This window comes from Chrysemys picta, chromosome 1 (assembly GCF_011386835.1).
Source record: "Chrysemys picta bellii isolate R12L10 chromosome 1, ASM1138683v2, whole genome shotgun sequence".
In the NCBI taxonomy this organism is placed as follows: domain Eukaryota; kingdom Metazoa; phylum Chordata; order Testudines; family Emydidae; genus Chrysemys; species Chrysemys picta.
Window position 1 is genome coordinate 299864559 of NC_088791.1, and position 25730 is coordinate 299890288.

The 25730-nt window shown below is 44.9% G+C and overlaps 1 protein-coding gene across 10 annotated transcripts in view; it reads right to left on the reverse strand.

The window, feature by feature from the left end:
- NEK3 (NIMA related kinase 3) overlaps positions 1–16445 on the reverse strand; it is a 29934-nt gene extending 13489 nt beyond the window's left edge. For 3 of the 10 annotated variants that reach the window (XM_024104734.3, XM_024104732.3, XM_024104729.3), the window contains exons 1-8: positions 16270–16410; positions 12958–13192; positions 11847–11940; positions 11541–11638; positions 8188–8271; positions 6989–7056; positions 6781–6867; positions 3573–3627 (exon numbers count right to left, since the gene is read on the reverse strand). In XM_024104734.3, the coding sequence (XP_023960502.2) occupies positions 3573–3627; positions 6781–6867; positions 6989–7056; positions 8188–8271; positions 11541–11638; positions 11847–11940; positions 12958–13074 (603 nt within the window). In that variant the 5' untranslated portion in view covers positions 13075–13192; positions 16270–16410. Of the gene's footprint in view, positions 1–3572; positions 3628–6780; positions 6868–6988; positions 7057–8187; positions 8272–11540; positions 11639–11846; positions 11941–12957; positions 13193–14303; positions 14339–15918; positions 16245–16269 lie in introns of those variants that run through there. The other 7 variants (XM_065581265.1, XM_065581262.1, XM_065581264.1 and 4 more) reach the window with 5 other exon arrangements.
- Between the last annotated feature and the right edge of the window lie 9285 nt (positions 16446–25730).

Here is a 25730-nt window from a genome sequence, read left to right on the forward strand (position 1 = left end):
AATATCCAACCTAGACCTTGCCCACTGCAACTTGAGACTCTTGCTTCTTGTACTGTCATCTGCCACCGAGAACAGTCTAGCTCCATCCTATTTGGAACCCCCCTTCAGGTAGTTGAAGGCTGCTATCAAATCCCCCCTCACTCTTCTCTTCTGCAGACTAAATAAGCCCAGTTTTCTCAGCCTCTCCTCATAAGTCATGTGCTCCAGCCCCCTAATCATTTTTCTTGCCCGCTGCTGGACTCTCTCCAATTTGTCCACATCCCTTCTGTAGTGGGAGGACCAAAACTGGACACAATACTACAGGTGTGGCCTCACCAGTACCGAATGGAGGGGAATAATCACTTCCCTCGATCTGCTGGCAATGCTCCTACTAATGCAGCCCACTATGCCATTAGCCTTCTTGTCAACAAGGGCACACTGTTGACTCATATCCAGCTTCTCGTCCACTTTCATCCCCAGACACCTGATATTCTACTCCTGAGCTTCTCTAGCAAAGGCTGCTTGCTGCAAATTGTGTATCAAATGTTGTGATGTTTGCAAATAGTATCTTGAGTGAGAACACCAAATTCATTTTCACTTTCAGACTTGAGCCAGAATTTAATTTTTTGTCCCGAGTTGAAAGGCTTGTGCTACCAACTGCAACTCCTTGGCTAAAAGTGCATTTTACACTTCCAGTCCTGTATTTAACATACAGCAAGTGTAAAACCAATATTGTAAGTAAAAAGGTGCATCAGGTGTATGATAGAGAATAAATAATTTTAATTCAAAGAACTGTAATAATGCAATTGTGAAGTTTTCTCTGTGGACAGTGTTGGAGACAAAAACTTCTTTTAGATGTTTCAAAATAAACAGCACTCAAGAATATTTTACATATGCCTGATTGTGTCAACATTAGAAGGAAAATAAAACTTGCTTAGAACAAACAATAGTAAATATAGAAAGCTGCATTTAAAAAAAGAGGAACCTAATGGGAATTTTGAAAAGTGATGTTCCATGTGGGAAGTTGTAGGAGAGAGATCACCTAATTCAACATGGGAAGAAGTTACTCTCACATGTACAACTTATGCATAGATACATTTTATGTTCACTACTAGGCCTCCAAAAGAACAGGAAACAGCATAGGCAAAGTTCACTATCGCATCAGTGGCCTCTTCCTCACACAACTGAGATTACAATCAAACCACAAGAGTAAAGTTAGCCAATCAGTAAAGATGCAAGAGTCAACATGGCTTTTGTAAAGGGAAATCATACCTCACTAATCTATTAGAATTCTTTAAGGGTGTTGAAAAACATGTGGACAAAAGTATTTGGACTTTCAGAAAGCCTTTGACAGGGTCCCTCACCAAAGGCTCTTAAGCAAAGTAAGCTGTCATGGGACAAAAGGGAAGTGCCTCTCATGGATCAGTAACTGGTTAAAAGATAGGAAACAAAGGGTAGGAATAAATGGTCAGTTTTCACAATGGAAAGAGGTAAACAGTGGGGTCCCCCAAAGATCTGTACTGGGACCTGTGCTATTCAACATATTTGTAAGTGATCTGGAAGAGGGGATGAACTGTGATGTGGCAAAATTTGCAGATGATACAAAATTACTTTAAATAGTTAAGTCCAAAGCTGACTGTGAAGGTTACAAAGGGATCTGTGATGAAATAGGAATTTTCTGTAATATATTTTATGAATCTAAGACATGCCTCAGTCTCCCTCTGTATCTTGCACTGCTACCCAATGGATGCAAAAGGGTTAGCGGTGCTCCTGGAACAGCGCAGGAGAAAGGCGGTGTGTGTGTGTGTGTGTCACTTCGCTGCCTTGTGGAAGGAAGAGAGTCATTAAAAAAAAAACTGGGTGAAACCAACCCAAATCAACAGAGGCTCTAGCAAGATAAAGAGACTCTACAATGACTGAACAATCAAGACCTAACAGCAGGAAATCCCAGCAGGCAGGAGTTGTGAACTGAGATGAAGAACAAAGCGTCAGTTGACTAGAAGAAGGGGAGCCCTTTTGGAGGGACTCGGGAGCCTGGACTAGGGGAGACAAAGGGGAACAGGAGGATAGAGCCAGAGATGGTGTCCATTAGCGCTTGGCTGGTTCATCACTGCACTGGCTTGGCTAGGATGGACTATGGCTTAACTTCTGCCTCTCTGTGCTAACCTACGGCTGTTCAGATTCTGTGTGCCAGGTGACTAATAAAAGGTTACCTTGTTTTAAAAGGTTGCCTGTGCTGCTGGAAGTACTTCCTGAGAGCATTGCGCCCTGAAGGGATACAGTACAAGCCTCCTACAGGAGTCTGGCTTGGATGGATTCATTGTAGGGAGCCACGGAAAGAGACAGGAATCACCAGTGCCAAAGGCCCAGTCTTGGAGTCTCAGAGGTCACAGGCCTGCCCCTGTGGAACTGTGTGGGTCCTTGGAGCCTGGCACACTAAAGGGGTCACTCCCAGGAGAATGGTTACCGGCCCAGGCACAGATCAAACCCAGTGACTCCATGACAGGACCTCACTAAACTGGGTGACCGGGCAACAAAATAGCAGATGAAATTCAATGCTGATGAACACAAAGTAATGTACACTGGGAAAATTAATCCTGACTATACATACAAAATGATGGGGTCTAAATTAGCTCTTACCACTCAAGAAAGATCTTGGAGTCTACATGGAGTCTGTAAACATCTGCTCAATATGTAGTGGCAATCAAAAAAGCTATCAGAATATTAGGAACCACTAAGAAAAGGATAGATGATAAAACAGAAAATATCATAATTCTACTATGTAAATCCACGATATGTTCACACCTTGAATACCGCTTGCAGTTCTGGTCACCCCATCTCAAAAAAGTTGTATCAGAATTGGAAAAAGTGCAGAAATAATTAGGGGTATGGAACAACTTCCATATGAGAAGAGATTAAAAAAACCTGTGACTGTTCATCATAAAAAAGAGACAACTAAGGAGGGATATGCTAGAGGTCTATAAAATCACAAATGGTATAGACAAAGTGAATATTTACCTCTTCAAATAATGTAAGAACTAGAGATCACCCGGTGAAATTAATAGGGAGCAAGTTTAAAACAAACAAAAGAAGTACTTCTTCACACAACACACAGTCAATCTGTGGAACACATTGCCACAGGATGTTGTGAAGACCAAAAGTATAACTGGGTTCAAAAAAGAATTAGCTGAGACTGGAAGACAGGGATGGATCACTCGAAATTGCCCTATTCTGTTCATTCCCTCTAAAGCATCTGGCACAGGCCACTATGAGAAAACAGGATACTGGGCTAGATGGACCATTGATCTGAACTTGTTTCACCATTCTTATGCAGTGAGTGTTTTGTTAAATATATATTAATTTTCTACTTGTTGCCTGTCATAATTAATTTTTTAAAATGGAGTAAAACTCAGTGAGAAGAAAACACTTAGGAAACCTATATGCGTAATTACCAGTTAATCCATCCAATTTATCTAACTGCTAATGAAATTTCAGAGTTCATTAGTACTTGAAAGTTTTATATATATACACACACACACACACACACACACACACACAATTAGAATTGCTTTGATACAAATAAGCACACTTACTGGATGTTTAAGAGTACAGAGCTCATATAAAATGCATCCCAGGGACCATATATCACTAGAAATATATATACAGAGAAGTCAAAATAAGAAGTAGTTAACCAACTATTACAATTCAATGTCACGTTTAGCAGAAGTTATGTTAATCATTCAAGTGTTCAACTATATGCAAATAAAAAAATACATTTAACTTAAAATGAACAGAAATATTCACAGAATATAATATGATATAAAACTATGTGCGTGACCTTAACAGCATCCCAGTACAAGAGGGCAAGGGGCTCCCGGATATCTGGTACAGGTTTAACCAGTTCAGTGTACCCCAATTTATTAATGTCATAAACTGTATCTGATGTGTGTCACCTAAGGTATTATTGGAAAACTAACAACACACTGATAATATTTTTGTGGGGCGTATGTACAGTAAATACTCAAGGGACATTACAAATATGAAGGAAACGAGGAACTAAAATGTATTTACCAGGCATGTCTGCGGAGGGGGTAAACAGGTTACTCCCGGACAAAGGACAAGCCAGGTGTCATCCAAGTTGATTAGCAATCACATGTTAAGAGACCATTCAATAGCACAGGGAAGGCAGGAACCGATCAATTTGCATTTTAGCAAACACCATGTAGGGGAAGAAACCAGCATGAAACTTCCTTCACCAGCAGACCCTATGTCTCCTTTCTCACAGCTTGAATGAACTTTATTTATTTATTTATTGGGGGGGGGGTAACCTTCACAAGAATCTATGTCAAAGGTTCACTGGATTATAAGAGAGAGTGGGAAAGAATTCCAAGTTATTTTTCACCTAAGACGACAAAGGAACTGAGCACTTTGTCTTTGGGGAGAGATCCTGACCAAGGATTGGGGGGAGGGACAGAGCCATATTGCTGGAACTAAGACTACAGTTTTGTTGTCTTAGTCTTTAGCAAGAGTTTTTCACTGTTATTTGCTTGTAACCATTCCTAACTCTATCCTTTATATTTGAACTCACTTAAAATCTTATCTCCTTTTGTTAATACATTTGTTTTACTTTTAATCTAAACCAACCCAGCTCTGTGTTTGAATTAAAGTGACTGTTATCACCAGTTAAAGAGACAAGCTGTGCATTTTGTCTCTTTAGAGGAGCTAACAAACCTTATTATTCCTCTGAACGGTTCAGGAAAGGGCTGGACATTGCCAAGCACACAGTTTGGGGAAAATCTGAGACTCAGAGTGTGTTGGAGTCACCTGGTTAGTAGTAACCAAAGCTGATGGATACCAGAGTGGGGCTGGGATGTAACAAGCAGACTACTGGAATTAGAGTGCTGAGCCAGAGATGCTTAACACAAAGACACTCAGTATGTTTGTCTGCTGGCTGTCGGTGTCCAGGCTGTGAGCTACAGCAGCAGAGAATTTAAGGCAACTAGAATTTCAGGGAAGGCAGTGACACAGCCACTTACTAGTCTGGACTACACCCTCCCAGAATAAGACTACGTGTTTATCTTTTTAGGTAATGAGAGTAAAGACTCTTGCTTACCCTACCTGATCAGGAAACAGACCAAGAAAACTCATCGATAAGTAGTGATAGCCAATCTACAGTGGGAGTTCATTTTTTGTTAGTAGCATTTTTCCTGACTGACTTCGTGCAGCAAAATTACTCACGCTCATTGTGGCGCACACACTGCAGCCAGCATAGGCAGGCACTCTCCCACCAGGCTGTTTCATAATACATCAGCCATTTGCAGCATTGCCAACTGTCACAAGTAGCAATTCTGACCACTGCTGGAGCTTATCTCAGGACAGCAGAAATCCCCCTTTAATTGGCTGCCTTCTCCATTTTCCCATCTCCTGGGGAAGAGCACTCAGTGAGGGTTGCTTCAGGAAACATGCAGAGTTCTCCCATCAAGAAGTCAACAACTGACACTATTCTCATAAGGGGAGGAGGGAGGAGCAGATAGAACCCCGAGGCTCAAGACAGTCCTGCTTCCCCCTCCCTCCCTGTGAAAAATAGATCCATCTGCTCTCTGTTCTTGACATGGGAAAAGAGATGGAAAGAACCATGGAGCTGCACCCCCAAGCCCAGGCCTGGCAGAGGGGGCTAAAAAAAAAAAAACGCTTGGAGCTGCAGGAGGAGCAGAGGTGGAATGAGAGGCAAATGGCAGATGTCTGGTCTGAAGAAGAAAAGCTGATGTGAGGACTGGGGACTACAGTAGAACCTCAAAGTTACAAACACCTCGGGAATGGAGGTTGTCCGTAACTCTGAAACGTCCATAACTCTGAACAAGACATTACAGACTTCACCCACTGCAGGGGGTGTTTGGGGCTGCAGCCGCAGGGGAGGGTTGGGGCTGCAGCCACAGGGGCGGGGGGGGGCGGGGGAGTCAGGGCTTCTGACCCTTGGGAGCACCAGGGCCCAGGGCTTTAGATCTGGGGGGAGCGCTGGGGCTCGGGGCTTCAGCCCCGTGACTCCACTCCCGGTTTCAGCCTCGCAGGGAGCACAAGGGCTCGGGACTTCAGCCCTGCAGTTGTTCCCAGCTTCTGCCCTGGGGCTCTAGCTACAAGGAGAGCGCTGGTTTTGAGGGAGTTTTTTGTGTCTGTGCTGCTGCCTGATTATTTCTGGTTCCAGAGGGTGTCCAGTTGACTGGTAAATCCGGAACTCTGGTGTTCATATCTTTGAGGTTCTACTGTACATAATTCATTGCTGGGCTCGGGGACAGGCAGATATGCCCCCCAAACTCCAAAGGGGGCACAGAATTCATTAAAATTTTGGGGTTTGTGAAGAAGCTGGAAGCTCTGCACCATCAATCAACCAGTGAGAGCTCCTAGAATGGGCAAGGATGAATTTGGAAGAGCTGGTAACACTAATTGCCACACACCCACAATGGGGGTGGGCTGGGGGAGTTCAAAAATCAAAAGACAGATCGAGAAACACAATCTCATCTTTAAAACAAATTCTAATAATCTGGAGGGGGTCTGTCTCGTGATCTTTGAACTTTTGGGTTGGACAGTACTGCACTTGAAGCTATTCAAGTGAGGTGTAACCTAGGCCTTCCCATCTGAAAACTGAGATAATCACCTCCAAAATACTCCCAAACTCTACAAGAACAAGCTCTAAACCTGAGTCTTCCAGATACATGGATTGATCACCAAGGCAATCTGTAGCACAAGTATTAAATATTATATTACAATAATGCATCGTCTTTTGATCACTGATTAAGTGCCTACCTTTTGTTGTTGTATGGCAAGTTTTCCCATATTTCTGGAGGTACGTAATAAGGAGTTCCTACATATGTACAAGCATATGCCATTGGACTTGCCAAAGAAAAAAGAAAAGCCATATGAAAAGCAATGACATAAGCTTTCTGTAATATTTAAGCAATGGTAAAAAAATATATAGTTTAGATCACTGAATCCAGGGGCAATATCTACATACTTTGTAAGAAGACGTGCAGATCCAAAATCTCCCAATTTTACTTTTCCATTTTGAGTGAGAAAAATATTCTGCAATGCAAAATAAGGAGTAAGAATGAATGTACTTAAGAATTGTTTTCTAACAAATGTTTCTGCATTGCACACTATATAGATAATATAGTGATGGACACTTCAGAAAGGCTACAGATAGAGGTTTTATCTTCACTGTACCAAAATGAATCCTCATATTCCCTCTGCAAGGAAGGTAAAATTATCCTTCATTTACAGGGAAAATTGAAAGGTTAAGTGGCTTACCCAAGGCCAGAGTCAGTAGCAAAGGTAGAATTAGAGTTCAGGAATTCTGCATCCCAGTTCTGTACTCAAACCACTATCCCACACCTCTTTCTGAGTTGCTAACTTTCTTTTAGAGAGTAATCATAGAATCACAGCACTGGAAGGGACCTCGAGAGGACCTCTAGTCCAGTCCCCTGCACTTGTGGCAGGACTAAGTATTATCTAGACCAGTGGTTCTCAAAATAGGGTCGCCGCTTGTTCAGGGAAAGCCCCTGGCGGGCCGGGCCTGTTTGCTTACCTGCCGCGTCTGCAGATTCGGCCGATCGCGGCTCCCAGTGGCCGTGGTTCACTGCTCCAGGCCAATGGGGGTTGCAGGAAGCGGCATGGGCTGAGGGACGTGCTGGCCGCCCTTCTTGCAAACTTTATAAGTATACTCTCTATGCCATTACCTAAATCACTGATGAAGATATTGAACAGAACCTGACCCAGAACTGATCCCTGCAGGACCCCACTCGTTATGTACTTCCAGCAGGACTGTGAACCACTGATAACTACTCTCTGGGAATGGTTAACAGAGAAGATGAAACAGAGAAGATGAAAGGCAAGATATGTATAATGTTTGTCATTTCAGCCCCTCCATTTTTATGCCTTCCCTTAAATTTAAATTGCCTGCAACTAGCCACAAGCAAGTTGCTATCATCAAGGATTCGCGAATAGAAGCAAAATGATAGATATTAAACCTGCAGCTACTTTGAGACCACACTTTCATTTAAATGAGTTATAATCCTGATAGTTCGATTAATCTAATACTCTCACGCTGGGATAAAGAATTTAAAATGAACCACAGCACTCAGGGAATTAGATATCCCAAGTGGAAGAGGGCTGTTGGCAACTTGTAATAACAGCTATTAAAGTTATTCTAATTACCTTGGACTTGATATCTCTATGCAACACACGTCTGTCATGAATGTGCTTCACTCCCAAGCACATCTGTACAAACCAGTGAAGTATCTGAAAAAAGTGACTAAAAAGTTATGACAATACAAATGCATGTGTTATATGAACTTTATTGGTGGAATGAAAAATTATAAGACACAGCAAAGAACAAACAAGTTAACAGTGTCGACAACCACCCAAGATGGGAATTAAAAGTAAATCAGGCATAAATTTAAGGTGACCTCTAGGGCTGTCGATTAATCGCAGTTAACTCACGCAATTAACTCAAAAAAATTAATCGCGATTATAAAAATTCTTTGTGATTAATCGCACTTTTAATTGCACTGTTAAACAATAGAACACCAATTGAAATGTATTAAATATTTTGGATGTTTTTTCTACATTTTCAAATATATTGATTTCAATTACAACACAAAATATACAAAGTGTACAGTGTTCACTTTCTATTATTTTTATTACAAATATTTGCACTACAAAAATGATAAACAAAAGAAACAGTATTTTTCAATTCTCCTTATATAAGTACTGTAGTGCAATCTCTTTATCATGAAAGTTGAACTTACCAATGTAGATTTTTTTTTGTTACATAACTGCACTCAAAAACAAAACAATGTAAAACTTTAGAGCCTACAAGTCCACTCAGTCCTACTTCTTGTTCAGCCAATGGCTCAGAAAAACAAGTTTGTTTACATTTAGAGGAGATAATGTTGCCCGCTTCTTGTTTACAATGTCACCTGAAAGTGAGAACAGGCGTTCGGATGCCACTGTTGCAGCCGGCATCACAAGATATTTACGTGCCAGATGCACTAAAGAGTCATATGTCCCTTCATGCTTCAACCACCATTCCAGAGGGCGTGCGTCCATGCTGATGACAGGTTCTGCTCGATAACGATCCAAAGTGGTGCTGACGAACGCACATTCATTTTCATTATCTGAGTCAGATGCCACCAGCTGAAGGTTGATTTTCTTTTCTGGTAGTTCAGGTTCTGAAGTTTCCGCATTGGAGTGTTGCTCTTTTAACTCTTCTTGAAAGCATGTTCCAAACCTCCTCCCTCTCAGATTTTGGAAGGCACTTCAGATTCTTAAACCTTGGGTCAAGTGCTGTAGTTATCTTTAGAAATCTCACATTGGTACCTTCTTTGTGTTTTGTCAGATCTGCAGTGAAAGTGTTCTTAAAACGAGCAATATGTGCTGGGCCATCATCCAAGACTGCTATAACATGAAATATATGGCAGAATGTGGGTAAAACAGAGCAGGAGACATACAATTCTCCCCCAAGGAGTTCAGTCACAAATTTAATTAATGTTGGTTGTTTTTAAACAAGCATTATCAGCATGAAAGCATGTCCTCTGGAATGGTGGCCGAAGCCTGAAGGGGCATATGAATGTTTAGCATATCTGGCACGTAAATACCTTTCAATGCTGGCTACAAATGTGTCATGCGAATGCCTGTTCTCACTTTCAGGTGACATTGTAAATAATAAGCAGGCAGCATTATTTCCTGTAAATATAAACAAACTTGTTTGTCTGAGTGATTGGCTGAACAAGAAGTAGGACTGAGTGGACGTGTAGAATCTAAAGTTTTACATTCTTTTGTTTTTGCATGAAGTTATTATTGGTACATAATTCTACATTTGTAAGTTCAACTTTCATGATAAAGAGATTGCATTAGAGTAATTGATTTACGTTAATTGAACAATACTATTTCTTTTGTTTTTTACAGAGCTAATATTTGTAATCAAAAATAATAATATAAAGTGAGCACTGTACACTTTGTATTTTGTGTCGTAATTCAAATAAATATATTTGAAAATGTAGAAAATATCCAAAAATATTTACATAAATGGTATTCTATTATTGTTTAATCGTGTGATTAATTATTTTAATCGCTTGACAGCTCTAGTGACCTCCCATTAGACAGCGTAAAGATTTAACTACTAAGATATGTGACATTTCAATATGGCAAGTAAAACACTCATTGTTAGTATAAATAAAGCTGGACAGTCAAAGAATCTTGTTTCTGAAAGCCATTTTACAGGCACTTCAATTATAATTGTATAGTTACATGAGAATATTCAAACTGTAAACTAGACACTATATTTTTAAGAAGAGTAAAACGTACTTTAAATGTACTTTGTAGGGCTCTTAGGGCTGCTGAGCCAATCTAACTACTGAATTAGATCAACATTTCCTGGCCCTCGAGTTTTAACTAAAAAGTTGCCTCCAAAATGGAAAATATTAGTCATTATAAATAAACAAAGTGTAAATAAATTTGGGTGGGAGTTATATATTTCACTACTTTATATTAAGTTAGTATTTGACCGTGTGGATACTTCCACTTGTATCACAGAGTGTTTCACTCACTGTTCATTTGCAATACAACCTCAGAACTTTACTTCACGGTCCTTTAGATTTTATTTTAAACTCTTCATTATATACTTGGCAGCAAAAATACAAATCTCACCATGTTTTACACAGTATGTATGTTGTCTATGTACAGTGTCTCTCAAATAACTCAGGTTTATCTTGTTATTACTGAAATTGTCCCACCCTACCCAAGATAGCCCATTTCAGACAGACTTAAAGGTGGCAATTTTGTAACAGAAAAGCTTCAAAAACAGACTCCAATGAGAAACTGCTGAACTTGAATTAATATGCAAACTAGATACCATCAATTTAGGCTTAAATAGAGACTGGGAATGGCTGAGCCATTACACACATTGAATCTATTTCCCCATGTTAAGTATCCTCACAGCTTCTTGTCAAACTGTCTGAAATGGGCTATCTTGATTATCACTACAAAGGGTTTCTCCCCCCCTCCTGCTGACAATAGCTCATCTTAATTAATTAGCCTCTTAGAGTTGGTTGGGCAACTCCCACCTTTTCATGTTCTCTGTATGTATATATATATATATATATATATCCTCACTATATGTTCTATTCTATGCATCCGATGAAGTGGGATGCAGCCCACAAAAGCTTATGCTCAAATAAATTTGTTAATCTCTAAGGTGCCACAAGTACTCCTGTTCTTTTGACAATCAAGGTTGCCACACTTGGTGTAGTAGCTGTCTGACATGTTGCCACCACTCTCCGAAGTACCATGGTTAGTGCTGCTTTTTGGGGAGTAGCACCAGAAGAAAACAGTGGCGTCACATCCTTAGTATTGTCTGAGGTAAGGGCATATTTTGAACACCCTTCAACTACCTGGCAGGTCAGTTATCTAACATCCTGCTCATTTTCAATATACATCATTTGATGATCATCAGTTCACATGAAAAAGTATTCTTATGTGGCTGGCTTTAATTAGTTTCTTTTTCTTACCGTATCTTCAGGAAACAACTTTCCTCTTTGATATTTAATCTTTTGCATTAGATCTCCATCATCACAGTATTCCATCACTATATACAGATGTCCATCAGCTAAATTTTAAATAATTTAAGATTTAGATTAATTAGTAATTTCATTAGCATGCTAAATGTATCATTGTTATTATATAGCACCAACATATGCTATGTATTTTACAGAAATACAGTTTAAAGAAAAAAAATCCAGGCCCCACCAAAAGCTTGCAAGAGCTTTCAGTCTAAATAATGCAAATAGATACATTCTGAAAACCTATATATTTACCCTCAAATGATTCCTTATAGGCAACAATATTTGGGTGTTTCATTTTAGCCAACAGAATAGCTTCCTTCCTAGAGCTCTGTACATCAGCTGGAGACTGAAAACACATTGATAAGTACAATTATACAAATGTTGCAATAATAAATCTTTACATATACTACATGTCATTTTCAAAACCAGAATTACTTCTGAAGCACTAGCTTTCAATTTATTTTCTTCAACTGCTTTAAAAAGCCATTCATTTAGAAACTTTAAAACTCCATCCATTATTGTAAAATCAATAAGTGAAAAATAGCACACAAAATAAACTTCCCAGAATTGTATCTCTAGAGAATGTAAGTATTTTAGAGCCATTCTGTATGCTTTTTTGAATAGATGGGGTACCTTGCTACATCACTTTATGATTTTCTATTCGGACCACTGCAGAACTAGGTAATGAAGCAGCACTTCCTAGCTCTGGAACAGTTCAAGGTCTATCAGAGCTTATATCAGATTATTTGAATGTGCCTTAGTATAAACTTAACTTTAATCAGGGTATAACCAAAGCCTCTGTGAAAAATAATTTTGAGCTTTCTTGGATAGCTGAATGAAAAGCAAGTAATTTGAAATAATTGAATTTCAGCAACAAACAATGATGACAACCTGACTACTTCCTCTTTGTAGTGAAATCCTGTCCCCAGTGAAGTCAATGGGAGTTTTGCCATTGACTTCAAGTAGAACCAGGATTTAACTCTATATAACTTTCCATGTGCCATAATTCTAATCTTCAGCCACAAATGTGATGCTGGTCAGTCTTTACTGGTTACCAGTAACATCCTCAGTCCTGCAGTACTTATTAAAGGCCAGATCCTGTAAGATTCTCAAGACCCTTATCTCCCAGTGAAGGCACTCAGCACTGGGCTGGCTAAGGCCCAGATTCTCAAAGGTATTTAGGTGCCTAACTCTAGGAATCAGACACCTAAATACCTTTGAAGGATCTGGGCCTAAATTCTGAAATGTTGCACTTTCTCAAGAATAGTCTTAGCCTGCCCCTGTTGGAGGGTATAGTGAGTTTTTAAAAGGCAGTTACAGAATTAAGATAACAAATACAAAGAAGGAGAGCGTAAACACTTACCTTGGGAAGTCTTATTTCCTTCATTGCATATTTCTGGTCACTACTCTTATGAAAAACTAAAAGAGCTCTCCCAAAGGATCCCTCTCCAAGTACTTTTAACACAGTGTATTCTTCCATTGTTTGTAAGCCCAAATCTTATACGTTTCCTTAAATGTTATATTTCACAAGGATTTCTTCCAAACTCTATAATGAACTCAGTTAATTTTTGGAAAGCTGTATTTTTGGTTAACATTATCTGTGTGAGAGAAAATGGCAAAATAACAAAAATATATAATTATAACATGATGGCAATGACAACTGCTCAGAATTGCCACAAAAATGATTTTTTTTAAATGCTATTACGACTTTACTAAGAATAAGGTTTTCAGAAAATTTTACTACAAAGCAAACTCATACTATAGTAATACTTTGTACATCTATTGCATCTTATAATCAGAACTCTCAAAACACTCTGAAAACATGAAGTAATCTCCATAGTACTCCTGTAAAGTGCTAGATGTTGCTCTTATTCATCATCTTCCTCTACCTGCATCTTTGCAGCTGGATTCATAGTCCCAAGCAGCCAGGTTTACAGGCACAGGATTATGAAAAATACTTGGCATAAGCAAAATACATGGTGGTGCTGTGTGTTTATAAAGAGTTAGTGGAATTTATTTTGGATGGTCTTCATACCCCACTAATAGATTATATATATATGAATTTGAACTTTTTATTAAGACACTATTATTAACCTGTTAAGCTGCTATATTTACTTTCTTTACTGGGAGATAAATATTATTCATCAAGCCTGTAGGATGGTGTGTGTGAGTGCGCACACATGCACGTGTGTGCATGCATGGTTTGACAAATAATATTTATCTCCCAATAAGGAAAGTAAATTTAGAGGCCTTAGCAGGTTAATAGTGTGTCTTCATAAAAAGATCCAATTCATGCTTGTTCAGAGAATGAATAGTAAATCTATCATTTTAAAATAAAAAATCCAAAAATTAAGGATCAAGTCATAGGATGTGTGATAAAGAATAAAAAGAATGGGTTACAGTCCAAACAAACAGTACAAAAGGTACGTTACATGTATTTCATCTTAGTGTAACTTTCAGAATAGAAACCTCTAACACCAAAACTACTCAAAATAACATATTCACATTTTCAGCAGAAGAGGCACAAGAGGTTTCCCTTATTCACTCCCCTCTTAGGCTTAAGATTCTTAATTCCAGTGGCAATATCATCAAATGATAAATCAGACCCCATTATTTAGAGAGGGCAAATTGAAGAACAGATCAGCTAAGTGTCACCCAAGGTTACACAAGTGTTGAGACGAAGAACCCAGAACACCTTCCACTGCTAACCTTCTCTCCTGCTCCATCAATTCTGAGTTCATCTTCTGAAAATACATTAAGAGATTTGTTTTTAAAAAGAGAGGCTGTTTGCTGCCATTGCTTGATGCACTATGTCTCATTTACATCTTAAACTGTCTTTTTATAATTCTGTACTATCCATACTCATGGTGCTGTGTAAATATTTAATGATAAAATGGTAACAACGTATGCTTGCTCAACGATCCCTTTTTGGACTCTGATATCACTTGAATTTTCCTTTAACCTCATTGAATGACTACCCTTTTCTGTCTTGATTGGTTAGGGTTACAACCTGGGTTTTTGCTGCCCTAAGCAAACTGAAAAGCTTATAAACAGTTTGACTCCTCTAATACTGTATTTTGTTGTCCTAGGAAATTGCATGTACAGTAGAGCCAACTCTGATTAACACCTTTAATCCTAGAGGAACTGTGTTGTAGCACACATCCCAAACACCAACACAAATTTCATATGCTATAGCCCTTACTGTCAACTTTCTCTAATGGTAATCAAAATGCAGGGTAAATTTTGTGAAGGATTTAACAAAAACCCTAATGATATTTCACTTAGATGTAAAGAACATTAATCACAATGAGTGAGTAAGAAGTTTGAAAGGTTAAGGGAATGCAGCCAAAAGTACTCTCACACCCCATCTACCTTAAGGAAAGGTTTCTGAAATTTCCCACCAGAGCTAGCACCAGTTTATGTCCACCAGGTTTGCAATGTCAGGAGCCCTAGCATAAATGAGCTACCAGCATTTTAAGGACTGTTCCATCAAACTGCTTAGAACAAATATAATCAAAAAGTGCCAGCAACAGTGAGGGCAGCTGGTGGCCCATCTACACTAGAGTTTCTAACACAGCTAATTTTAGTAAGGTTGTGCCAGTGTTAGCTCTAGGATAGACAGGATCTCACTGAAGGAAGGAAAGGGGATAGAATAATAAGGCTGTAACTACATTAGGAAGAATATCCATTGCTAACAATAGGCATCAGCACTGTACACAGCTAAGCTGGTGCTCAGAACAGTATGGACAAGACCAAACCATGTTTAACATCAGTTCAGAAACCACCATAGCTGAGCGCTACTCAGAACAAAATTAAAACCTAGTTTCTGAAGGTGCCTAATATAGTTTTGTCCTGCTTATGTTTGCAATGAAAGATTCCAGTGCCCTTCAGTTCCACACAATATCAACAATGGATACATTTTCTAGTATAGAAAATCTTTTGCTGTTGATTATACATTTCTTTTCACTAGACAAAATAAAGTTTTTCAACCAAGACTTCCCAGCTTCTGTTGTAGATTAACACCTGCAAATGCTCTTAGGTGCAGTCTACTCTTTGAGAGGGTCAAAGATCAATTCCTCAGCATGCATAGCCAGGAAAGGAGAGCACATCCCATTTTAGCTCTGAGGGGTATAAATGAACAATAGAAACAATGCCGACCTAGGGCAGATAGTCTGAATAAGGAGAATTAATGTGTGGACAGTAGGTCTGTGAAAGCCTAGGGGGAGAAGAGCTGCACAGCGAGGGGACCTGCGCCCCGGCTGGATAGATTAGGGCCTTGGCTATGCAAGAAAATTAATAGGGTATGAATTTAAAGCTGATTAACCATTCCTGGTAACTCCATGTGTGGATGCTCTTATTCCAGACCACCCTATTCCGAATTCGCTTCATCCTAATCCACAACAAAGCACTCCTAATTCCAGGCTAATCGTGTGCACGCCACGTTCATCGGGATTAGCTGCTCTTGCAGAGTAACTCCCCGTGCGGCCACGGGACGGGATTGCACCAGCCTCCCCCGGGGCTGGGGCGAGTTGGCGGCTGCTCTTGCCCCTTCCAGCTAAATCCTGGAGGGGCGGCGCCCGCACGCCATAGGGCGGGGTCCCCAGCCCCTCGCGGGCCTAGCCGCCCCGCCCCCGCCTTTTCTGCGTCTCCAGGCGCGGCCCCGCGGGCTCCGTACCGTGCTGGAGCCGCTCCCCACCACGGCGGAGCTCCCCGAGCCGGCGGCTGCCGCAGACCCCGCCTCCCGCGCTGCCCCGCCCGACCGCCTCGCTCAAGCACCAGCTCCGAGCCAGGCCCCGCCTCTCCTCTCCTCTCTGTCATGAGATGGGTGTGGGACGCTGCGGCGTCATCTCTGTGGTTAGCGGACAAAAGCCATCCAAGGAAACCACGTGGGAGGGTTATTTTTGTTGACGCTCTTCTGTACCTTGGGCTGGGGCTGGCATCCATGGGAACAGGATTGGATGTCTAACGTCCTCCCCCGGTCAGGTAAGAGGACATCAGCGCCACCTGCTGCTTGAGAGGCACTGGTGTTCCCTAGCAAACTGTGTGTCCCAGAACACCCCTCATCCAGTTGTCACCCTACTCTGCAAGGTACCTTTGGATAGAGCTCAACCTTGCTGCCCATTCAGAGGTGGGCTTCTCAAATGTCAGAGTCACTCTGTCTAGGGCTTTATCACTCCCCCTCCCCGCAACCGTAAATGACAAAATTCAGATCTAACTTAACTGTTGGGAAGTAAGGGGATGCTTGGAGCTGGGGATTTGCTTTTTCCTCCTCTTTGTGTCACCTAACTTTATTTACTTGTTCAAGAATGGGGGAAATGGTTACTCATCTTCTCGTAACTGTTGTTCTTTGAGATATGTTGTTCGCATCAATGCCAATCAGGTGGGCGTGCGCCACATGCACGGTCATCGGAAACCTTTCCCCTTAGCAGCTCTCCTCGGGTCGGTTAGGGAGCCCCCTGGAATGGCGCCTTCGTGGTTCTAAATATATGACCCTGCTGACCCAACCCCCCCTTCAGTTCCTTCTTGCCAGCTACTCCAACAGAGGGGAAAGGAGGATAGGTATTGGAATGGATGTGAACAACACAGCTCAAAGAACAAGTTATGAGATGCGGGGGGAGGGTTGGAAGTTAGTGCTTTTAACTCTGACACCCTCCTGGCTGATATAATGGCAACTAGGAATGCCACCTTCCATAAGAGGTACAGAAGGGAGCCTGGCACCAGTGGTTCCAACAGGGCCACCATTAACCTGAAGAAGAGCAGATTGAGATCGCGAATGTGGCTATAGTCTCTCCCTGCCCTTCAGGACATGCCCTACCATGGGATTGACTAATACAGAGCGCCCCAGCTCTCCTGGGTGAAACACCAAGATGGCCACAAGGTGCACCCTGACGGATGAACCTGCCAACCCCTGCTGTTTCAGGTGTAATAGATAGTCAAGGATGAGTGGTATAGATGCTTGAAGGGGGGAGAGGTGGCAGTGCTCAGAGCAGAATGAGAACCTTTTCCACTTAGCTAGGTAAGTGGCTCTGGTGGAAGGTTTCCTGCTACCAAGCAGTACCTCCCTCACCTGTTCTGAGCATTAGAGCTCTATAGGGTTTAACCATGAAGCTTCCAAGCCATGAGGTGGAGGAACTAGAGGTCTGGATGAAGGAAGCAACCGTAGTCCTGTGTGAACAGATCAGGGTTGAGCTGCAGTGTGATCAGGGTGTCCATGGACAGCTCCAGAAGTGTGGTATACCAACGTTGGCGTGGCCACGCTGGGGCCAGCAGAATCACCTCTGTGGATCTTGAGGAGCACTTTGTGGACAAGTGGGATCAGGAGGAAGGCATACATGAGGAAGCCTCCCCAGGGAAGCATGATCGTGTCCAAGATGGAGCGCAGGCTGAGTTTCTGGAAAGAGCAGAACGTTGGACACTTCCTGGTGCTCTTGGTGGCAAAAAGATCTACCCGAGGAAATCCCTAGCTTTGGAAGATGGAATGTATGACGTCCAGATGGATGGACCACTTGTGGTTGCAAAACGACCTGCTGAGGTGGTCTGCAAGCTCGTTCCGCGCTCCTGGAAGATAGGACATCTCCAGGTGAATGGAGTGGGCTATACAGAATTCCCAAAGCTGGAGAGCTTCGCGACCCAGAGGGGAGGAACAGGCTCCACCCTGCTTGTTTATGTAAAACATGGCGATGGTGTTATTGGTTATCACCGCCGCACAGAGCCTAACTAGGTATTTTTGCACCCGAGGCAAGAATATAAAATTGCACCCTCCCCCAGGGCTGGCTCTTCGGCGGCGGGTCCCTCAGTCCCTCTCGGAGGGAAGGGCCTGACGCCGAATTGCCACCGAAGAATGAATGAAGGGGCAGTGGTAGAGTCTGTGACTTTGGGAGGTCAACTCATGATTTTTGACTGCTGGGGCTGGTAATGTTGCTTCCAAGATGGTCTTTGGTTCCAGTCCAGTTCCAATCCAGAGAGGGACTCACAGGTTAAGAGGAGGAAGATGCTGGATATCAGCAGTGGCCACTAGGGATCAGCATATGTCCTGAGAATGCTGGGAGTTCAGGTTTGCAGGGCAGGATCAGGGGTAGCAGGTTTGTAGAAATTTTGGTGGTGCCCAGAACCCGCCCATGCACAAACTCCACCCTCCCACCCATCCAAGGCTCTGGGAGGGAGTTTGGGTGAGGGAAGAGGTCTGGGGTGCAGGCCCTAGGCTGGGGCAAGAGATTGGGGTGCAGGCTCTGGGAGGGAGTTTGGGGATGGGAGGGGGTGCAAAGGGATGGGGTGCAGGGGTGAGGGCAGTGGGTTGTGGCTGCAGATGAGGGGTTTGGAGTGTGGGAGGGGCTCAGGGCAAGAGTAGGGGTGAGGGCTCTGTCTGGGGCTGGGAATGGGAGGTTTGGGGTGTGGGAGGGGCTCCGGGCTGGGGCAGAGGGTTGGGGTGTGGTGGGTGAGGGCTCTGGCTGGGACTGGGGATAAGGTGTTTGGGGTGCTGGAGGGGCTCAGGGCTAAGGCGTTTGGGGTGCTGGAGGGGCTCAGGCAGAGGGTTGGAGTGCAGGGGGATGAGGTTTTCTGGCTGGGACTGGGAATAAGGTGTTTGGGATGCTGGAGGGGATCAGGCCGAGGGTTGAGGGTGCGGTGTAGGGGTGGAAGCTCTGGGGCTGGGACTGGGGATGAGTTTGGGGTGCAGGCAGGCTGCTCCAGGACAGGGGCCAGAGAGGAGGACTCCCCCCAGCCCTTTCCCTGCTGGTAGCAGCAAGCTCTGGGGGAGGAGCCCCCCTTTCCCATCCCCCCAACAGCACACTCACCCCCACCACTGTCACTGCATGTGCTCCTAGGGTCCCTCTGAGGTCCAGGAATCACCCTCACCTCCCCTGTGGTGGGTGCCAGGGGGCACTGCGTGCGCCTCCTCCCCTGCTGTTGCCCCTGACTGTAGCCTCAAACTGGGGGTGAGAGATGGGGCTGCCTCCTTGCCCAGCATAGGGCAGGAGCAGTGACTGCGGGGGGGAGGGGGGAGATACCCCTGTGGTGCTGGAGGGTCCCATTGGAAAATGAAAGGGTCTGAGGGGGAAGGGCAGGCTGAGAATCAGCCTGCCCTGGTAGTTGAGATGCAGGGGACGGGGGGGGTACTAGGACCCTGCAGCAACTGCTACTGCAGGGAGGCAGCATGGAGCTGCTCTGCTCTGGGGCCTCGAATGGGGGGGAGGGGGGGAAGAGAGCAAGTCAGGGCCGGGAGACACTGGGGGGAGCGGCAGGTGGGGCCAGAGGGGAGATCACCGGGGTTATAAATATCTCTGTGCCTGCCAGCAGCTCCCCCCCCCCTCCACCGCTTTCTGCGCCCCCTCCCCCCCGGGCTTTGTGTGCCTGAGGCAAGTGCCTCACTCGCCTCACCCTTGTTAGGGCACTGCCGCCACCACTGCCCCTCCATTCTGGTCAGGAAAGGGTGGCAGGCTAGGTGCACCGCTCTGAACTCCTTGATGTTGATATGAAGTGAGAGCTCGGTCTGTGACCATTGACCCTGCATCCATAGGTCTCCTAGATGGGCCCCCTAGCCAAGAGCTGATGCATCTGTTACCAAGGTCATGGAGGGATGAGGGGTGCTGAAAGGGACTCCTTAGCGAACCACCTGAGAATCTAGCCCCCACTAAAGGGATTCGAGAACTTGCTCTGGTACCATCACTACCAAAGCCAAACTGTCCGGACCTGGAAGATAAGTTGAGGCAAGCCAGGGCTGGAGTTACCTGAGCCTGGCATGCCTGATGACAGAGGTGTAGGCTGCCATGTGCTCAAGGAGACTCAGGCATCCCCTTGTGGTTGTGGTGGGATATCACCTATCATGGTTTGAAATCTGGACTCTAGCAGGATTGCTCTCGGCTGCACAGAATCCAGCACCGCCCCCACTTTAATTCTATACTTTGGTTTGGAGACAGCGTTGACTTGTCCATGTTGAGGAGGAGTTCTAGTCTCTCAAAAGGTGTCTCTGACCAAATGGATTTAGGACTTCATCTGCTCCCTGGAGCGCCCCCACACCAGCCAGTCATCAAGGTAGGGATATCCCTGTACCTGTCTCTTGCAGAGAAAGGCCGCAACAACCGACATGCACTTGGTGAACACTCAGGGGGCCATCGACAGGCCAAATGGGAGCACTGTGAATTGATAAACCTCAGGAAACGCCTGTGGGCCAGATGAATGGCAATGTGAAAGAACACATTTTTCATATTGAGGGCGGCGTACAAGTCTCCCGCATCCAGGGAAGGTATGATCATGCTCAGGGAGACCATGTGGAACTTCAACTTCACCATGAACTGGTTGAGTCCTCGTAGGTCTAAAATGCATCTGAGACCCTCCTTTGCCTTGGGGATAAGGAAGTATCATGAGTAGAATCCCTTGCCCCGTAGCTCCTAAGGAACCTCCTCCACTGCCCCTATGGCAAGGAGCGATTGCACCATCTGTATAAGGATCTACTCCTGAGTAAGGTCCCTGAAGAGGGACGGGGAAGGAGGGAGGGGAAGAGTAGAAAAGACGGTTACTCACCTTTGTAACTGTTGTTCTTCAAGATGTGTTGCTCATATCCATTCCAATTAGGTGTGTGCGCACGCCGCGTGCACGATCGTCGGAAGATTTTTACCCTAGCAACACTCCGTGGGTCGGCTGAGGCGCCCCCTGGAATGGCGCCCCCTGGAATGGTGCCCCCTCAGTTCCTTCTTGCCGGCTACTCTGACAGAGGGGAAGGAGGGCGGGTTTGGAATGGATACGAGCAACACATCTCGAAGAACAACAGTTACAAAAGTGAGTAACCGTCTTTTCTTCTTCGAGTGCTTGCTCATATCGATTCTAATTAGGTGACTCCCAAGCCTTACCTAGGAGGTGGGGTCGGAGTGAGATGTCGTGGAGTGCAGAACCACTGAGCCAAATGCCGCGTGTCACCCCTTGACTGCTGGCCGATTGCATAGTGGGAAGCAAAGGTATGCACCGATGACCAAGTTGCTGCCCTACATATCTCCTGTATGGGTACATGAGCCAGGAAGGCGGAGGACGATGCTTGAGCCCGAGTGGAGTGGGTGGTAAGGTGCGTAGTTGGGACATCAGATAAGTCATAGCACACACGGATGCATGATGTGATCCAGGACGAGATGCACTGGGTGGAGACCGGAAGGCCCTTCATCCAGTCTGCCACAGCTACGAACAGCTGGGGCGTCCTCCTAAAAGGTTTCGTTCGTTCGATGTAAAAGGCGAGGGCCCTGCGAACGTCCAGGGAGTTCAGCTGTTCTCAACGAGAAGCGTGCGGCTTCGGCTAGAAGACCAGAAGGAAGATGCCTTGGTTGACATGGAAGGCAGACACCACCTTAGGAAGGAAGGCAGGGTGTGGTCGCAGCTGTACCTTGTCCTTATGGAACACTGTATACGGTGGGTCCAACCTGAGGGCTCTAAGCTCCAAACACACGTCTTGCTGAGGTGAAAGCTACAAAGAAGACTGTCTTCCAGGAAAGGTACAGGAGCGAGCAGGTGGCCATCGGCTCGAACGAGACATCCATGAGTCTGGATAGGACCAGGTTGAGGTCCCACGTAGGGGCCAGATGCCGAATTTGCGGATACAGACAATCTAGTCCCTTGAGGAACCTGCTGACCATGGGATTGGAGAAGACCAAGCGCCCATTTTCGCCCGGGTGGAAGAAGGCCAAAATCGCTGCTAGGTGTACTCTGATGGATAAAACTGCTAGGCCCTGCTGTTTCAAGGACAAGAGATAGTCTAAGATGGTAGGTACTGGTACCTCCAGAGGAGCAGTATTGCTCAGGGCACACCAGCAGGAAAAACACTTCCACTTGGCCAAATACGTGGAGGTAGTAGAGGGCTTTCTGCTACCCAAAAATACCTGCTGCACCGAGCAGGAACAACGCAGCTCAGATTGAGTTAGCCATGCAGCATCCACGCTGTGAGGTGGAGGGATTGCAGGTCTGGATGACAGAGTCGTCCGTGTTCCTGAGTGATCAGGTCCGGCCACAACGGAAGTGGAATTGGAGTTGTCACCGACAGATCGAGGAGAGTGGTATACCAATGCTTCCTGGGCCACGCCGGGGCAATCAGAATTAAGCTGGCCCTGTCTCTGTGCAACTTGAGAAGGACCCTGTGGACTAACGGGAATGGAGGAAAGGCGTAATACAGGCGGTTTTTCCATAGTATCAGGAAGGCGTTCGACAGGGAACTCAGGGAGCATCGCTGGAGAGAGAAGAACACCTGGCACTTCCAATTCTCACGAGAGGCCAATAGGTCTATCTGGGGAAACCCCCATTTCCGGAAAACAGAGTGGATGACATCCGGGCGAATCGACCACTTGTGAGCCAGAAAGGATTTGCTGAGGTGGTCCGCCAAGGTATTCTGGACTCCTGGGAGAAACAACGCCACCAGGTCGATCAAGTGGGCTATGCAGAATTCCCACAAGTGAATGGCTTCCTGACCGGGGGGGGGGGGGGGGGGGGGGGGGGAGATCGGGCTCCCCTGGTTTGTTGATATAAAACACGGCAGTTGTGTTGTCTGTAAAAACTGCAACACAATGGCCCTGAAGGTGCTTGCGGAACACTTGACACGCCAGGCGCACTGCTCTCAGCTCCCGTACGTTGATGTGCGGGGATCTCTCTTGTGTGGACCAAAGGCCCTGTGTGTAAAGGTCTGCAAGGTGAGAACCCCAACCCAAAGATGATGCGTCCGTGGTTAGGACCAGGGAGGGCTGCAGGGCATGGAATGGTACCCCTTGGCATACCAAGTTGGGGTTCAGCCCCCAGACCAGGGAGGTTAAGACTTCCAGCGGTACCATGACCACTGTGCCCATGTTGTCCCGGCCTGGGCAGTATACAGTTGAGAGCCAGGCCTGAAGTGGCGCAGTCTGGCATGTCTGGTCACGAAGGTGCAAGACGCCATGCGTCCCAGGAGACTGAGGCACGTCCGTGCTGTCGAGGTTGGAAAGCTTTGAAGGCCGTGGATAATGCTTGCCATGGACTGGAAGCGGGCATGTGGTAGGCACACTCTGGCAAGTCTTAAATCTAGGACTGCTCCGATGAAGTCTATTCTTTGGGTCGGTTCCAAAGTGGACTTTTTGACATTAAGCAGTAGGCCCAGCTGTCTGAACAAGCTCATGGTGAACTGAACATGAGATTGCACCTGGTCCTTGGAGCGACCCCGAATGAGCCAGTTGACAAGGTACGGAAACGCTTGGATCCGATGTTGATGGAGTGAGGCAGCTACGACGGCCATACACTTTGTAAAGACCCTTGGTGCCGTGGATAGGCCAAAGGAAAGGACGGTAAATTGGAAGTGCTGTTGGTTGACCACAAAGCGAAGGAAACACCTGTGCGGCGGGTAAATTGCTATGTGGAAGTACACGTCCTTCATGTCGAGGGCGGCATACCAGTCTCCAGGATAGGAATAATGGTCCCCAGGGAAGCCATGCAGAACTTCAACTTTACCATGAATTTGTTGAGTCCATGCAGGTCCAGGATGGGCCGTAGCCCACCCTTTGCCTTGGGAACTAGAAAATAATGTGAGTAAAACCCCCTGCCCCTCAGTTCCCTTGGAACCTCCTCTATAGCTCCTATAGCTAGGAGTGTTTGCGCCTCCTGTAGAAGGAGTTGCTCGTGAGAGGGGTCCCTGAAGAGGGATGGGGAGGGAGGGTGTGTGTGGGGGGGGAAACAAATTGAAGGCGGTATCCACTTTCCACCATATGTAGGACCCAGCAGTCTGACGTTATACAGGACCACGCAGGAAGGAAATAGGAGAGGCAGTTGTTGAAAGGCGGGGAAGGATCCTGGAAGGAGACTGGTGCTCCGCCCTCGGGCACACCTTCAAAAATGTTGTTTGGACCCCGCCGATGGTTTGGGGGGGGCCCTGGTTCTGGTCCGTCTGAGGACCAGACTGTCTCCGCCTACCACCCCGGCCAAGACAGGACTTCTCTAGAAGACGCAGCGGGGATTAAGGTAGGTGCACTGAGGTTGGGGTCGGAAGGGCCTACGTTGCATCACCTGGGTATGCATGCCCAGTGAATGCATGATGGCCCAGTTGGGAGCTGCGATCGGCCAAACCTGCGGACACTGGTAAACAAACCGGCCCGGCCCACCAGCGGATTTCCCTGATGGGCTGTGTGCCAAAGGTTGCTGATCCCAGATTTACTAGTTTCAGTAAAGTCAGTCTTAACTCCCTGATTTGAAGAGATTACAAGATTTCATGTTTGGACTGCTCCTAGTTTATAGGTGATAGCCACAAAGACCCAAGAAATTCACACCAGGGTGAGAATACCATATATTTTCTACAGTGGAAGAACAGCAGGGGTTACGGTGCTTTCATTGCTAGTCATATTTAGCTACACCAGCAAATCCTCTTAATGAGTCTCAGCTTATACCAGCAAAAGTTTGTTTATTTTTAAAAGCAGTAGTTTATACAAGTTTCCCAAACAAAATAAAGGTACAGCAGCAAGAGGACTTTACTTGCATAACCACACCTAGACTGAGGCTTTTAGCAGCATAGTTACGTTGGTTATGGAAGTGACACTTTTCTCCACACTCCTAACCAATCTATATGCTAGCAAAAACTTATCTATAAACCAGGCTTTAGAGTGAAGTGAGGGTGGATAGATAGATACCTACCTAACATGGTTCTTCTAAAGTGTACTTCCTCTTTATGGAGTTCCAGTATGGTCTTAAGGAATTAGTGGGTAACTGGTATTTTCATTTCAGTTCAGTTAGTGCATAAGAGAGGACAGATACTATGCACTGTCCACACAGCCAGAGGTGTGTGGAGAAGCTTGTACTGCTATCTCTCTAACATGGAGAATTCTGTAGTGAAAAAGAGTAATTCAGCTCCAATACTCAAATTCTATTTCTCAGCTGAAGTTACCAACAAGTGAACAAGCTTGTTAACTATTTGAGCTAATGATGTGGAAAGATTGTAAATGAACATTCAAAATGGTAGCTTGTAACTAATCATGTTGGCTATTAAGAGATCACTTTGCCCAATGGTTTTTTAAACTATGGGAGGGAGGGAAGTAAGCAGATATGTATGCAAAATCCATTGTCCACCCTGAATTTGAAAGATACTGGTGACATCTCTTGGATTGAGGACATCTTCCAAGCATCAGCAATTCTAGTCCCCTGAATTTAATA